General features: G+C 41.3%; 1 protein-coding gene across 1 annotated transcript in view; it reads left to right on the top strand.

The window, feature by feature from the left end:
- Positions 1 to 17,692, top strand: part of TTC33 (tetratricopeptide repeat domain 33) — a 40,786-nt gene that overhangs the window by 19,845 nt on the left and 3,249 nt on the right. Inside the window, exons 3-4 of the mRNA XM_034440793.3 lie at positions 3,033 to 3,114; positions 10,141 to 10,272. Coding sequence (XP_034296684.2) covers positions 3,033 to 3,114; positions 10,141 to 10,272 — 214 coding nt within the window. The remainder of the gene's footprint in view (positions 1 to 3,032; positions 3,115 to 10,140; positions 10,273 to 17,692) is intronic.

Below are 17,692 nucleotides of genomic sequence, written 5' to 3'. Positions count from 1 at the left end.
CCTGGAGTGGGGTGGAAATGAAGATTTTGCAGTATCCTTCCCCCAGGAGTGGGGTGGGAATGGAGTTTTTGCAATATCCTTCCCCTGGAGTGGGGTGGGAATGGAGATTTTGCAGTACCCTTCCCCCAGGAGTGGAATGGGAATGGAGATTTTGCAGTACCCTTCCCCCAGGAGTGGGGTGGGAATGGAGATTTTACAGTATCCTTCCTCTGCCACGTCCACAGAACCGGTAGTAAAAAAAATTTGGATTTCACAACTGTGTGCTCGTGCTGCTTTCTTACAAAACAGGTTCAAGGGTTTAAGCCTCGCTTCCCTTGATGTTACCAGCAAAGCGGCAATGTCAGTCCAGTCCATATGTAAGACAAGCAGTGTATTTCCATAAGGGTGATGATTATATAGCATCATAGTGTCAACTCCTAACCACATAGATAGACTTTCTGTAGGAAGACTTGTTCCAATCTGCTTCCTTCAGGTTCCATAAATGGTTGCTTTCGATTTAAAGGACCAGCTGCTCAGCTTGATGAGTAATAGAGTCGAGGACTATTTGTTTTATATTAATCGTGACTAACACTTGCCTCAAATGACATCAGATAACCCAAGTGCCTAGCACCTGTTTTAAACGAAATGCCCTACCTTAATGTACATCACAGATCCTTCCCCCCCCCATCTTGGTGCTTTGCTGGAGCGCATACAAAATACCCAGATGAAAAATGTACAGGAGGACTGAGAACAAATTTATGATTTGTCAGCATTTCATGCAGTAATACAGTATGAACCAGAATTCCTCCTACATGTTCTGGCAGCCTGAACACCATGTCTGTGTGTTCACAGCTTGGGCTGGGCTGGGCTGGGCTGGCTCAGTAAGGAGAGCCAAGAAAGGAAATTGAAGAGGTTGCAAAAAGTGGGAAGTATTTTATAAAGTTTTCTCTTTGCACTGATTTATTTATTTATTTATTTATTTATTTATTTATTTATTTGTTTGTTTGTTTATTTGTTTATTTGTTTATTTGTTTATTTGTTCGATTTATATGCTGTCCTTCTCCGGAGACTCAGGGCGGCTTACAATGCATTGAGGTCTTTGCTTCTGGATTTTAAGGATCTAGATCAGTTTACCTTCGTTTGGCACCCTCCATATTTGTGGGAGGGCAGCACCCATGCTGGATAAGAATTCTGGCAATTTCCAAGTCCAACTCAGTTTTGGATGACAACTGGGGAAAGCCGATGAGTTTCTAGTCCCGTGATGGCGAACCTATGGCACACATGCCACAGGTGTGGCACGCAGCACATGAGCCGTCGCCCCAGTTCAGCACATGGTGTACGCCTCCCACCGGCCAGCTGGTCAGGTCTCTGCTGCGCATGCGTGGGGTGCGGTGGGTGTGGGGGGGAGGGGTGCATGGGGGGGCCACTTGTGCATGCATAGGTGGGGCACATGCAGGGGCTATGCATGTGTGGGGGGCGGGACATATGGACGGGGCCACACGCGCATTGCATTTTGGGGGTTCAAGCGCCCACATGCATTCGATCCTGTGCTTGCGCTTTGGCCACTCAGTCTGTAAAAGGTTAGCCATCACTGTTCTAGTCGGTTGGTGCTGTCCTCAGATCAACATGCAAAATAAATTCTTGCACGAATGTTTTTCCACTGATAATTTTTTAAAAAATGATTCATTGAACAGTTCATATTTTGCACATGGAGAAATATGTTTTTCTCTCCAGGGAAGATTGTCCTCCTTTCTTTGTTTTGCTGACAGTATAAACTCCAGAAGGCTTAACTGTTACTTTAGTCCTGGTTTTTTTTCGGCCATCGGGCTTAATACTTTTATTACTTCTTTTTTTGTCCCTCAGATACTTTGAGTGAAACATGAAACATCATCTACATTTTTTAAAAAGACTTAATGACTGTATGGTATCTCCCCTGGGTCCTATGCATTTGTATTTTTAAAAAATTACTGAGATCACATTTAGACATTTAACACAGCTCATGTAAGATAAGCAGATAGTTAAAACTAAAAAAGTTATATTGCTTATTAAAAATAAACTTTAAAAAAAACCAGGAAGCCCATTTCAAAAGATACTGATTATTATTGAAGTGTGTCATTACTCATGTTAGATGTTTCTTTTAAAATAAATGATGTTCTCAGAATATTAAGATGGTACTATAAATTGATTTGATTTACACTACTGCAGCAGAAAGTTGTGAGGAATGCTTTCAAAATGTTAAAGATATTGCAGTATTACAGAAGCATAAGTTTGTTGCCAAGTTTTGAAGAATGCTAAGTCATCAGTCTTCTGTTTAATGTTATGGCTTGAAGCTAGGGAATTTAGTTGAATTGCTATTTTCCCGGACAACATATTTTCCCACGTGCAGATCCTACTAGTTCTTGTACCTTTTGGGTAGAGAATTCACAGTCTACAGTAAAGCTATTTATCTCACAGGATTCTTCTCTTTATGACAGATATCATACAGGTGCACGTTTACAATTCTAAACATGTAATGCTTAGCTTCAGATTAACTGCATGTTAAAAATGAATATTTCTTTGTTAATTTTTTTTTCCAAGTTAGGAAAAACTAAACCTTTGGGATAAGCAAAAGTACAGCTCATATAATGGCTGTACATATACGTGATATAGACTGTACATCTAGTATGCATCTAAGGCTTTAGATCCTCAGAGCATGCTGCAAAAATATCTGATTATATTTCAGTACTAGCGTTGGTTTAGATTTCTGTGATAAGAATGGGAATGCAGAAAAAAAGCACCTATTAATGAATTTATGCAACAAATGTGTACTGTTTAGGACAGTGTTCCTCAATGTTAGTAACTTTTAAGATATCTGGACTTCAATTCCCAGAATACTCTGACTAGGGATTGAAGTCCAGGCATATTAAAATTGCCAAGGTTGAGAAGCATTGCTTTAGGAGATATCTCCGCAAATACATCACTGTTAAAAACATATTTGGCACAATGATCAAGGTGCCAACCTTTAAAATATTCATACATTTATTAAGAATAAATTACTTCTTAACAATTTGCAGGTACCAGGAAGCTCTTCACAAATGGGACGAAGCACTTCAGTTAACCCCTGAAGATGCCACTCTGTATGAGATGAAATCACAGGTAATACTTGGATCGTTTCTTTGCAATAGAATGCAACTTATCTTTTCCCCTAAAATCAGTAATAATCCCAGTCTGAAACAAAAATACCGTATTTTCCGGCGTATAAGACGACTGGGCGTATAAGACGACTCCCAACTTTTCCTGTTAAAATATAGGGTTTGGGCTATACTCGCCATATAAGACTGCCCCTCTTCCAATGCACACCAAATAAAAATTAAAAAACATCAACTGGCTCACCTACAATGTAAAAGCAGCTGTGCTAGACCCAAAATGGCCCCTGCAACAAGCAGGAACCTCACACAGCCACAAAAAGTCCAAAAAACCAACTTTCACACTTTACACACACAAAATTCCACATACAGCTTTGTGAGATTTTGTGTGTTTGTGTAGTTGGAGTGAAACACTACAGAAACACACTAAATCTCAGAAAGCTGCACAAATATTATTTTATTTTATTTTATTTTTATTTTTATATGAAAGCTAAATTTAAAACTTCCTAAACTTTAAATGGCTAGGTCTAAAAAAGAACAACTAAAAAAACCCCAATTGACTATTTTTTTTAAAGCTCCCAAAGAGGAAAAAAACTTACCCAATAGAACAGGGGTCTCCAACCTTGGCAACTTTAAGACTTGTAGACTTCAACTCCCAGAATTCCTCAGCCAGCTTTGCTTTGCTGGCTGAGGAATTCTGGGAGTTGAAGTCCACAACTAACTCCTTGCTTGATTGCAGGCAGGGAGTTGCTTGCTTGCCTGAATAGATTCAGGCAAGCAAAGCAAGGCAAGCGTTGCGACTAGCAGCTGAGGTAAGCAAGCTGGAGGGGGAAAACTTTTTCCCTTTTACATGGCTCTGGCCATCCCAGCTGAGTTGCAGGGAACTCAGCTGGGATCCTCAGAGCTGGGATCCTCAGAGTAAAAGGTAAAAAACTTTTTCCCTTTTACGTGGTTTCTGGCGATCCCAGCTGAGTTGCAGGGAACTCAGCTGGGATCGTCAGAGCTGGGATCCTCAGAGTAAAAGGTAAAAAACTTTTTCCCTTTTACGTGGTTTCTGGCGATCCCAGCTGAGTTGCAGGGAACTCAGCTGGGATCGTCAGAGCTGGGATCCTCAGAGTAAAAGGTAAAAAACTTTTTCCCTTTTACGTGGTTTCTGGCGATCCCAGCTGAGTTGCAGGGAACTCAGCTGGGATCGTCAGAGCTGGGATCCTCAGAGTAAAAGGTAAAAAACTTTTTCCCTTTTACGTGGTTTCTGGCGATCCCAGCTGAGTTGCAGGGAACTCAGCTGGGATCGTCAGAGCTGGGATCCTCAGAGTAAAAGGTAAAAAACTTTTTCCCTTTTACGTGGTTTCTGGCGATCCCAGCTGAGTTGCAGGGAACTCAGCTGGGATCGTCAGAGCTGGGATCCACAGAGTAAAAGGGAAAAAACTTTTTTCCTTTCACGTGGTTTCTGGCCATCCCAGCTGAGTTGCAGGGAACTCAGCTGGGATTGTCAGAGCTGGGATCGCCAGAGCCATTTAAGGCTCATCAGAGCCTTTCGGGCTGGTCTGCCTGGTTACAGGAGAACTACACCCGGCGTATAAGACGACCCCCGACTTTTGAGAAGATTTTCATGTGTTAAAAAGTCGTCTTATACGCCGGAAAATATGGTATATCCTTACTATTTTATATTGTTCTAAAGCTTTCCACTCTTGTGTTTCTTCTCCCCCATCTTCCAAGTGAATGTCCTAAAGATATTCAGCAGAGACAAATTTAGATCTTCTGCTAACTGTGTGCTTAAAAGGCAAGCTGAAACTATTTACAGCTATGGATAGTTCACTCAAAACATATAGATACAGACTTAGAAGGTGTTATCTTACAGCTTTGTAAGGAAAAGCCTAGCTGTTGGATCATTAAATCCCAGTCTACTGTCTTTTAAATGTATTGAATTTCATCTAATATAGCTATCTGCCCATGTAATTGCCCACAACGAATGGGAAATTCAAGTATTGTTGCTACAGTAGGAAACTCACCCAGAAAGTACCAACTGCAGAAGATCCAAATAATCATTTATTAGTTCCAACCAGCAGGTTACAACAAGTCACCACCCATTTGTATTCAAATGAGCCAAGAGCAAGAGCCACAAGGTTAAATTTATTTTATTTGAAATATTAATCAAAGACCCTACAGGCATGTGTATAAACTAGCATAAGACTCCCAAGTATGGAAAGAATTGCTTCCCAACCAATGAAGAAACAAGAAAACAAGGGGGAACATGAGTATCCTTCATGGCTTCAAATGAGTAAAGGCAAAGTCCTAGAAAAGAATCATAGTATAACCTATAGAACCTATAGAAAGTACCTATAGTACCTATAACCTATAGAAAGTACCTGTCAGCGTCTCAGCACTGACATAGAAAAGGGAGGATGAAGCCTGAACTTTTGCCTGCTAAATCCCTTTGAAGATTCGGTCTCCTCGGAGATGAGGAGGGGGGAAACATTCCTGTGAACTGACGAAAAAGAGAGTGACTTAGAAGATAGCCAATGAGAAGCAGAGAATTGGGGATCGGAAAGGGAGGGATTGGGGAGGCAAAGGTCAGTATTGACCGCGAAGAGTCAGGATCAGGTTGCTGTGCTCGAATAAAGAGAAAATTTCCTTAAAGATTGGCAGTCTGGAAGTTCATTTATTTTGAGATAGCATCGAAACCTGACAGTACCAAGTTGGGAGAAACTATTGCCAAAACATCTGGTCTTAGCTCAGTTCAGCCTTTTCTTCTTATCCATAGCATTGGATCCAGGTATGAATGAGCTGTGCACTGCTTCTAAAGGAAAACAGTGGGAAGATGATTTGCTTTGAGGCATCTTCCAAAGGTGCTTTTTCAAGAGACAACTGGACTTTCTTCATGTTTCCTTGAAGACGTTTCGCTTCTCATCCAAGAAGCTTCTGAAGAACTGGAGAATGAGATGAGAAGCGAAACATCTTCAAGGAAAAAGAAAGTCCTGAAAAAGCACCTTTGGGACAACCATGACCTGGATGACTGAGATTCTCCATAGACACTTTGAGGCATCTCTTCCCTGTACTTCACGAAAAGGTTCTTGATGGGACCCTTCAAAAGAGTAGATGTAGGAGGGTGAAACCAGCACTATACTGAATCACTGCTGCAGCTCAACCTCAGAAAATGGAAAATGTTCTTTTTCTGCCATATAGATAGTCCTCGATTTAGGACTTATGACCAGTTCTTATACAACCATTGCAGCATCCCCATCGTCATATGGTCAAAATTCAGGTGCTTGCCAGCTGGCATGTATTCATGACAGTTGCATTGTCCCAGGAGGGGGTCATGCAATTTGCAACCTTCCTAGCTGGCTTTTGATGAGCAAAGACAATAAGGGACACCAGATTTATTTAAAGGGCCCACGATTCACTTAAAAGTTGTGACAAAAAGTCACAAGACAAAAGTAAAATGGGGTGTGACTCACTGAACTGCTTAGCAATGGAAACATTGGGTTCAGTTGCGTTTGTAAATTGAGGACTTAACTGTAAGAGATGTGCAACCCATACAATTTGTAGAAGAACTTTCGAGAACAAAAAGGAAATACAGGTAGTCCTTGACTTACAACCGCAATTGAGTCCCAGATTTCTGTTGTTAAGCGAGACACGTGTTAAGTGAGTTTTGCCCCATTTTAGGGTCTTTCTTGCCACAGTTGTTAAGTGAATCACTGCAGTTAGTGAACCTGGTTGTTAAGTGAACTTGGCTTTCGCATTGACTTTGCTTGTGAGAAGGTTGGAAAAGGGGAGATCCCATGACCTTGGGACCCAGGAACGGTCATAAACATGAACCAGTTGGCAGGCATCTGAATTTTGATCATGGGGATGCTGCAAAGGCCGTAACTGTGGAAAAAAAAACTCTCATTAAGTCACATTTTTCAGTGCTATTGTAACTTTGAACAACTGTTCAACTAAACGAACTGTTGTAAGTCAAGGACTACCTGTATTTATATATCCATTTATAGCCTTCGGAATGCTGTAGCAGAAGAAAGGCGATTTGTGTTTGTTCCACGTTGTTGCTTTGGAACATCAAAAGCCAGTCTGCGTTTAAATTATGATGCTTATGGCTGCAATCCAAAGAGGCACATCGCACGTTCTACGTGACTGTTCTGTCTTTCTAACCACACCATGCCTGACTCGTGTGTTATTTTTGTAAAAATTAAAAAAAAAAAAAAAGGCTCTTGGATTCTCCCTGCTTTGATAAGTGCTCTATAAATGACTCATAGAAAAACTTTTAAGTTGTCCATAATCTTAGGGAGTTTTTAATAATGCATGTATATATTTGCATATCTCTGAGAAGAATTCTGCGATGGCTTTTTTCTTCATCCGAGGGCGGGCTCCAATGTTAATATAGTAGTACTTTAAAAGTCAAATAGTGAACTAAGCAAGTTGTCTCTCATTAGTGGGCAACCTTAAATCCACCAGCTGTTGTGTGAAAGATTAAAACGAAACGCTCTGTGTCAACAGTAGCATCTGTGTCATGGAGCAAACAACCTGCAATGAAAGGTGAAGGACCAGAGGAGGGTTTATTATTACAGATGCTGTCCACAATTTCCATCGTGGGTACAATGCACAGGAGGGCAATTCGGATTTATTGTTCTGATTTGGAGGATGTACAAACAAAGGACCTGAAGGAGCTTCCCACATCGCATTTTTACAACCAGCAGCATCCTGTAATTGTTCCCATTTGTTCCCATTTCCCAACATCACATGAGAAGAATTAATAGACATTAATGACTCAGGAGAGATTAGATCTGCCAAGGCACATGCTTTGCAAGCCTCAAGCATTCCAAGCATATGTCCAGATTTTTCTACTTGATTGTTGGATGAGATGAGAACAAACAGAATTTGCATCTGATTCTTTTCTCTCTTTTTTTGGTCCTTTTTTAAAAAATAGAAATAAAAGATGCTGATTTCTGATGGATCGATATACTTTTGCGCCAGTTGGAAATGGATCAAGCCAGGTGCTAACACTCATAATTTGAAAGCTGAGCATATTATACAATTCAAAATTGATAGACAGTTGGAATAATTTAGCTTAGCTTTGTTGGCTATTTCCATGAAACCAAAAAATGATGTTTCTAGAGCCAGGCATGAAATGCCTAGAACAACCTTCCGGTTCTAGAATTGTTGTATTGTCTGTAATACTGTAACAAGTGACTGCACAATACTGATACATTTCTTGATGAAAAAATGTGCAAATTCAGAATTTAGATAGAAAGGAATTGCTATAGTTTTGCTTCATAAATTTTAAGACAGGGTTAAGTAGAATTGCACTTTCCAACCTAGGCATCTTCTAGTTGCATGGGTTTGTCAGTAGTGACACTAGAGGGCAGGCAGTTCTCGGATTATGACGGCAATCGGGACCAGAATTTCCATCGTAAGCAATGCAGTCATAAAGTATGATGTCACATGACTTCATTTCTTAGTAACAGCAATCCTGGCACTCGCTATTGTCATTGTTAAGCAAGGATCATGGGACTTAAGCAAGGACTTCCTTACAACTTCCTGCCAGCTTGCAGTAAGCAAAATCCACGGGGAAGGCAGCACAAGGGCTCACAAGCAAATCAATGGGCAGATAAAAGTGGCTGTTGCAGAGTGGGAAGAGGGTATGTGAATGCATGGCACAACTTGAGCCTAGCAGGGGTGGCTTCTGGGTTTGCAGGTACATGTGCTTTAAATATTTTTAGATATGCACCAAAGACAAATTCCTTGTGTGTCCAATCACACTTGGCTAATAAAGAATTCTCTTCTCTTCTCTTCTCTTCTCTTCTCTTCTCTTCTCTTCTCTTCTCTTCTCTTCTCTTCTCTTCTCTTCTCTTCTCTTCTCTTCTCTTCTCTTCTCTTCCCTTCCCTTCCCTTCCCTTCCCTTCCCTTCCCTTCCCTTCCCTTCCCTTCCCTTCCCTTCCCTTCCATTCCATTGTTTATGTGTAAAAAGCTCTGAGAGTGAATGCAATTTATCAGAGTGACTTGTGACCTTCCCTGCTGGTTTTTCTCTCTCCCTCTCCCTCTCCCTCTCCCCCCCCCCTCTCTCTCTCTCTCTCTCTCTTTCTCTCTCTCTCTCTCTCTCTCTCTCTCACACACACACACACACACACACACACACACACACACACACATGCTTGGCATCACAAGACAAGATAGAAAGACCTGCACATGAATTAACAGAACAAGTGAAAGTATACAATAACATCAAGAGTAATGGAAATGGGCTGGTCACATAGCAAGAAGTACTGATGGCAGGTGGACCAAGGCAGTCATAGAATGGATCCACTTGATAAAAAGGGTCCCTGAAACAAGATGGATTGCGTATTGCGGCTCCAATTGGAAAAAAAAGAAAAAAAAGCTCAGAACCGTATTGGTTGGGAACATGCAGAAAAGGCCTTCATCCAGCAGTCGATAGACAATGGCTAAAATGATGATGATATTTCACTCTTAATTGAGCTCACTTTTAAAAAGATGAAGCATCAAGGAGCCGTGGTGTACAGTGGTTAGAACATAGTATTGCAGGCTGACTCTGCCCACAGCCTGGAGTTTGATCCTGACTGGCTCAAAGTTGACTCAGCCTTCCATCCTTCCAGGGTCGGTAAAATGAGGACCCAGATTGTTGGGGGCAATATGTGACATTTTAAACTGTTCTGAAGATGCTGTAAAGCACTATGGAGCACTATATATGTCTTAAGTGTTACTGCTATTACATAGATTTTAAAATTCAGATTTAAATTGACAGTTTTTGATTTTATGAATCTTAAAAATACTCTCAGGGTCCCCTGTAATTTTTCTCGCTATGTTTTCGCCTAGAAGTGTAGGTCATTCTGTTATTAATCTCTCCAGTGTTATACAAGATATATTCTTCTGGTTGACCATTTTCTTTTTCATTTTTTTAAAAAAATTATAACTCATCCAAAATTGTTGGGAAGCTTTGAAATGTGAATAAATAAAAGAAGAAAAACAATGTCTGAAGCTAGTTTAAGTCTTTCTCTCCCCCCCACTCCCTCTTTCTATTTAGGTTTTGATGTCTCTGCATGAAATGTTTCCTGCAGTGCAGGCAGCAGAAATGGCTGTCCAGAGAGATCCCCATTCTTGGGAAGCATGGCAAACGCTGGGGCGGGCCCAACTTGGATTAGGAGAAATCACGTTGGTACGTATAAACACAGAATTTGGTAGTACTTTTGACAGCCATTTATACACCTGTTCAACAACCATTGCTTCAGGAAGTTACACAAATTGCTGTAAAGAGGAGAGAGTTAGAGGTAGTGGTGAAATCCAAATTTTTTTACTACTGGTTCTATGGGCGTGGCTTGATGGGCATGGCTTGGGCGTGGCAAGGGAAGGATAATGCAAAATCCCCATTCCCTCCCCACTCCTGGGGGAAGTTTATTGCAAAATCTCCATTCCCATCCCACTCTGGGGCCAGCCAGAGTGGGGTGCCAGTTCTCCGAACTGCCGGTTCTCCGAACTGCTCAAAATTTCCACTATCGGTTCTCCAGAACCTGTCAGAACCTGCTGGATTTTACCCCTGGTCAGAGGTAATTAATTATTTCATAGACACAATGATAACCATGGGCTTGTTCTAGATCTTCGTGGACCTGTTATACATAGGGTGGAATAGATTTGGTTTTTATCTTAAAACCAGGGGAATTGTGACCTGGAAGTGGAGTATATTGCCAGCTGTCCTATTGTAGTCAGACCAGTCTAGTGTCTGGAGCTTTCTGTACCACTGCAGAGAGGAAAGACTCATACTTGGTCCTCCCCAGGTACCTGATGTGACCAGCTCGTTTTCATAGGGCATTTATGATTTTCCCAATGGACTAGCAAGTAGTTTGGTTGAGTACCTGGTCAAATTCTGGAATGTAGGACCAAAAAGAGCATGTGAAAAGATTTCTCCTGAATAGCGTCCTGCTCCAGTGTGGTTTAAAGTTTCTAATCCTCGTTATAGGGAATGGGTTTCTAATCCTGGAAGAACATTGGTTGGCCGATGTGATGTGATGACTAGACTAGACTAGACTAGACTAGACTAGACTAGACTAGACTAGACTAGACTAGACTAGACTAGACTAGACTAGACTAGACTAGACTAGAACACAACAGAACACAACAGAACAGAACAACAGAACAGAACAGAACCTTGGAGGTCTTCTAGTCCAGCCTCCTGCTCAAGCAAGAGAACCTATATCATTTCAGAGAAATTTGAAAAGTTAATTGTAGAATAAAACCACTGATATTCTGTCAGAGCTGGAACCTAGTTGGACAGAGGTGCTGAGATGAAATCTTGCAATGTTATTTGGGATCTCTATTTGTTGACCTTCAGGAAGTGGACAGGTCCAATACTGAATTCTAGAGCAGGGGTCCCCAACCTTTTGGACCTCAGGGACCACCAAGTTCATAATTTTAAATCCCACGGACCACTAATACGAATCCAGCACGCCGCTTGCTGAAGCACCTGAACTCCCAGTGATAGGATGGGGTCCTTTAGGCACTCTCCCTCCTCTCTCTTTCTCTCTCTCTCTTCCCCCCTCTCTCCCACTCTTTCTCTCTCATTCTTCTCTCTCTCTCTCTCTCTCTCTCTCCCTCTCTTTTTCTCGCTCTCTCCCACTCTATAATCCTTTCTCTCATCTCTCTTTCCCCAGTCTCTCTCTCTCTCTCATTCTGATTCTTTCTCTTTCTGGTTCTCTCTTTCATTCTCTGTCTCTTTCTCTCTCTCTCATTCTCTTTCATTCTGATTCTGATTCTCTCTCTCATTCTCTCTCTTTCATTCTCTCTCGCTGTCTCTCTCTTTCATTCTCTCTCTCATTCTCTTTCTGCCTCTCATCTCATGGGCCAGCCAGTGTCTTGGGGCTGAGAAGAAGTCAAGCATCTCCCCGAGAGACCAAGGTGCGTGGAGCACCAACAAGGGGCGGAAGAAACGGCCGCGAGATCCAGCAAGAGATGAAGCTTCGCTCCCCCTCTAGAATATGGAGCGAATCTCCATCCCCCGCCCTTCCCTTTTCAGGCCAGGCGAGGAGTGCCTGGGAAGGGAGGGCGAGGGGTGGGTCGAGGGGTGGGTTCAGCCGACAGGAAGCTACAGCAGGGGGAAGAAACAGCCCGGGGTTCCCGCCACCTGTTGCTTCGGCCCGCCTGCACCGCCACCTCCCCTTGCACCTTTACATCATTCTGGCTGGCGAGGGCTGTGCTGCAAAGTTACAAGTTGCACGAACCTCCATTTACAGTGGAGATTTACAGGCCCACCATGAGCCTGTATTGACCAATCCTATATTCCAAAGCTCTAGTCACGGGACTGCCCATTGGTCATCCCAGAGCAACTCCTCCACCCGGGTGCGCCGCGAACCACCAGAATTTTCTCACGGACCACCAGTTGGTGACCACTGTTCTAGAACCTTCCTAAGTTCCAAATCAAGTATTTGTTGAGCAAGATCTACCTGTAGTTTCCAACTTCTGGAAAGTTATTTTATATACAGATTGTCATCAATTTAACAATAGTTCATTTAGTGAACTCCTAGTTTGAAGTTACAATGGCACTGAAAAAAATGACTTATGTCTGTTTTTCACACTTACGACCGTTGCAGCATTGCATGCAATCATGGAATCAAAATTCAAACACTTGGCAACTGACTCATGTTTATGACAGTCGCAGTGTCCTGGGGTCATGCGATCACCTTTTGCGACCTTCTGATAAGCAAAGTCAATGGAGAAGCCAGATTTACTTACTAACCGGGTTACTAACTTAACAAGTGCAGTGATTCGCTTAACAACTATGGCAAGAAAGGTCATAAAGTCGGGCAAAACTCACTCAACATCTGTCTCACTTAGCAAATTTTGGGCTCAGTTGTGGTCATACGTCGAGGACTGCCTCCATATTTTCATCAAACACAAAAACCTAAGGAAGCTACAGTTAGTTGTTCCTTCTTGCATCTATAATGCGTGTGCAAGGGACTAGATAAATGTTGTGATAGCAATAGCACTTAGACTTATATACCACTTTACAGCCTTTCTAAGCAGTTTACAGAGTCAACATATTGCCCCCAATAGCTAAAACACCATTAGTTAATCTGCGGTATCTCACTTTAGTTTTCAAGTCTTGTAAGATTTCCTGGAACTTTTTCTTAATCTAGCTTGATTGTGAAAGAGACTGTGCATGCAGAATTCCAGCTGGACTGCAACCCAATTATATTAGGAATTTGGTTGTAATCCTAGAATTTATTAACTTTGAATTCATCCCAAATGGTTGCTAATTTGCTCTTAATTTAACATTACGGTTTTCAAACTTCCTGCCTTCCGGAAATTGCTTCTATACCCACTTAATTTCTGGACCACCCAAAGCATCCATTCTGGAAGATCTGAATGTTGCAAAGGATTCTGCTTCATAGTTCAGTATACAAGGAAACACATAAGACATGATTTTTCACTGACCATACAAGTATGCACCCTCTCACTCATGATTAATCTGGCAAACATTCATGTGAGAAATGGAAAGGCAGATTTCTCAACGTTGCTCACGTTCATTTGTTACATGTTCTTTTCATTTCTTTCATGAAATGAAATTTTCATGAAAGTTTTTCTATTTGACTACCTAATGTAGAGAAATGATCAAGTGTTCACAAATGTATCCCCAAGTTACCAATGCTTTCTGCTTTCTGCATTTGTACATTTAAATGTTCATTTTGACCAGAACAGAGAGGAAGTTTTAAACAAAGTTTTGGTTAAGCTTTTTTCAGTACAAAAATTTAATTTCATTATAAAAAGAGGCTTCTTGCATCTATTCCTAATTACTTATATTCTGAATCACCTCTGAGTCACCCTGACAGTTTAATGACCATATATTGAATTACTTTGCTAGTATCCTTCACATGGTATTTCTAGTGGTTTTATTTTTTCCCCCCGTAGTTTCTCTACACTATTTTCCTCTGAATATTTTCTTCTGGTATCCTCATTTCTCTTGCTCTAGAAAAGTTTCCATTGCAACTTTTGTAAAAGTTTCGTTTTGACTTCACATGGAAAACACCATGCCTTTTTCTGCTGCAGCCTTAAAATAGGAGATTTTCTTTGTATGAAATGAAGCAGTGGAGTATTTCAGTCACTCCCATGCTTTCAAGTAGGAATACTGGGGTCTTCATATATAGTCAGACATATAATCTCTGGGTATGAAATCCAGTGTGAGTTGAATCTTTTAGTAGGTTTATAAAAAAATTATTTGAATTTTTGAATGTTAATTTTTGAAAATTATTTGAAGTTATTTGAATGTAAATAGTGTATTTGTGTTCCAATATGAAGTGAGAGATTGAGGGTATTTGTTTTCATTTATGAAAATTGCTGCCTTATTGCCTGTAACTAGTATTGCTGCATTAGTAAATCTACAGTGTATTTATATTTCGCAAGGATCTTTAGGTATCGATGTGACCTTTGAAGACAGGATTTTTGATAATGGTGGTGAATTGAGGAAATGTGTTTAGCAACTATAGTTTAAAAGCTACAGTTTAAAAGCCTGGCCCAAAGGTTTCACGATCTACTCAATGAGGCATCTCCGCCACAAGAGAAATGTGTATGAAATACCACAGACTTGCATTCATTTATTCATTCACTCATTCATTTAATTTGTATGGCTACCCATCTCAAACAAGTGACTCTGGGCAGCAAGCAATCACAAAATGAATTCAAAACCAATTTACAATAACAATAAAAAAGAATATGTGTGTGTATGTGTGTATGAACAAATACTATAATTCATAGATGTTAACCAGGAACCAGGGTTCACTCACTTGAGACCCCAGACCTGGCACATAACCAGGTTTTTCAAGACCTTCCAAAAAGCCTGTAGCTCACGATGTGCTTAGATCTGGCCCGTGGGGCTGCCCTGCAAACAGCGAAGGACTGGCCCGGGGTGCCTCTGCCAGCAAAAACGGAGTTGGGAGTGCCGCGTTTTTGCTGGCAGAGGGTTGCAGGAGGGTATCCCAGCTGAAAACAGAACTTGTGTGGGCTGCGTGTGCCCCCCCCCTTCCGAGCTCTGTTTTTGCTGGCAGAAGGTTGCAGGAGGGTGTCGCACCCAAAAATGGAACTCGGGAGCCAGTTTCACTGGCAGAGCACTCAGGCCACCATAGTGACGTGACGTCACCCCGACACGAGTGACGTCAACCTGGCCACCCTCACCCCCAAGGTCAAACACAACCCTGATGCAACCCTCAATGAAATTGAGTTTGACACCCCTGCTGTAGAGTTTGGCCATCCAAATGTCTAAAAGGAGAATGTTCCAGAGAGCAGGCACTATCGCAGGAAAGGCACAGCTCCCTAGTCCCCACCAGGTGATATTCCTTGGCTGATGGGACCTGGAACATGCCCATCCTGCCAGATTGGATTGCAAAGGGTACAAATGAGTGGGAGAAGGTAACTGAACCCAAGCTAGGAAGGTCTTTAAAGATGACTGCCAGTACCTTGAATTGCATCTGGCCATGAATGCAACTCATGAAGCTGTGGTATTAACCAACACCATTTCCAACCTTGCAGTTGCATTCTGCACCAGCTGAAGCTTCTGAATGCTCTTCAACAGTAATCCAGACAGGAGGATTTATGATCCTTTCAGCAGAAGGCCTACAAGAATCAGAACCATGTCAGGCTCTCTTTTTATATATATATATCCGGGGTATTTTTCATAGAATCTGTTTGTCTAGTTCAGGGGTCGGCAACCTTAAAAGAGCCACAAAGGTCCCAACCGGAAGCCCCCGTTCAATTCTGGAGCCGACCGGAAGTCCAGTTCCCACATCATAGTCTCCTCCTAGCATGACGTCCTTTTTCCTCTGTTGACCAGAAGTCGGTTCCCCCACCATAGAGTCGCCTCCTCGCACGGCATCCTTTTTCCTCTACCTGTCCTAACCGAAAGCCCTATCAATTGTGAAGCCGACCAGCAACAAGGAGCCGCAGCAGAGGGATGAAAGAGCCACATGTGGCTCCAGAGCCGCAGGTTGCTGACCCCTGGTTTAGTTAGTAGCAATCTTTAGGCTCAGCTGCTGTTTCTTTAATCTTCTTCACCCCTGAGCTTCTACCTGGGCTTCACTAGCCCAATCAGGCCTACCTCAAGGCTAGAATGTCCTCTTTTCTCTCTCAACCATCCATTTAGGTCAGAGAGATAGATCACAACAAGGATCCAAAGTTCTAGTAATATTCGAAGAACTACAGGCTTGCTATGCTGTGCTGTGTTAGCATTATACTCTAATAAATATAGAAACATCAGCAAAATCAACATTGCAGTTAGCAGTGAGTTCACAAAGGTTTAGCAACATGTCCTGAAACCTGAGTTACACCGTCTTAAGTTCATAAGCACCTAGTTAAGCAACTTCTGTTATGATTTTGAATAGAACGTGTTGTTTAGACTGTCTATGTTCATGGGTCCATTGCTAATTTATCAGCATCAGCTAAGTCACATTTATTGCATCATATTAGGCAGATGTTAATTCCTATGCAAAATGTGATCTGTTCAGGAAGAGTGGGGGATTTTGTTGGGCAGAAAGTTTTTGATAAATAACATATCCCTTGCAGTCAGACTTCGTTAGCCAGACTTAAATTGCAAGGTACTAAATAAGTTTTAACAACTGATGGTATCTGAGCCGTGGGAATCTGGTGATCAGATAACCCTGATATTAGGGAATTATGAGAATTGCCAAATTGCTGACAGAAAGAAAAATCAATAAAAACATAATGATGAAAACCAAGGTAGCAGGAATAGGCAAAACGCAATTCTACTTCCAATGCCTGGATTAAAAGATACCTTGCTGCTCCATTTTCAGTTGAAATGGTTTAAGAAGTAAGTGATGATAATGTTCAGCCAATGTTTAGCCAAAAACGTATTCTACAATTCTGTGTTTTTTTAATGATACTGAACAAGAAACTCTTGCTGGTATTAATGTTTTCATAGTTCTATCAGATTGCGAAAGGCTAAAAGATTTCTCAAACTTTTTGATGAATAATATGAAGTCAAGCATACTTAAAATTCCAAAAATGAATAACGAGTGAGACTAAGATAAAGATTTTTCATAAACACACTGGTTTCAGCAAATAACTGAGAGGCTATTTTTGATAACTACCTAGATGGTAAAGAGGACATAATGTTATATATCTGAAAATATTTGTTACATTTTATTGTGGAAGGAGAACTGTTCAAAATACTTCCACATTGTAAAGAAAATCTCAATAAGAATTGTATTTATAAAAAAAGAAAATGTCATGCCAAGTGCTTACAACACACTAAATTAGAAAAAAAAAGGACTTTGGTAATCCATGAGTCCAATACACAAACCAAGCTGAGCTCATGAAAACCATTTTTTCCATTGTGCTATGGGAGAGCCTCAGTTAATTGAGTATATTTCATAAATGTACTTTCTCATAAACTATAGTTTTGCTCATGAAAACCCACAAACATAGAGACGAAGCTGATAGCACTTTTTGGCCCATTGTTGTTAGTGTATATGAGAGTCAGATATAGTGTATATGAGAGTCAGATATAGTATATTCAGAATATAGTATATTCAGCTGGGTCATTCCATGTCAAGTAGTCTGATTTCAGAAAAGTGCCC

Source organism: Pantherophis guttatus, chromosome 2 (genome assembly GCF_059756535.1).
Source record: "Pantherophis guttatus breed Tessera chromosome 2, ASM5975653v1, whole genome shotgun sequence".
NCBI classification, from domain to species: Eukaryota; Metazoa; Chordata; class Lepidosauria; order Squamata; family Colubridae; genus Pantherophis; species Pantherophis guttatus.
Note: the sequence above shows the minus strand (reverse complement) of the source record. Positions and strands in the feature narration are given on the sequence as shown.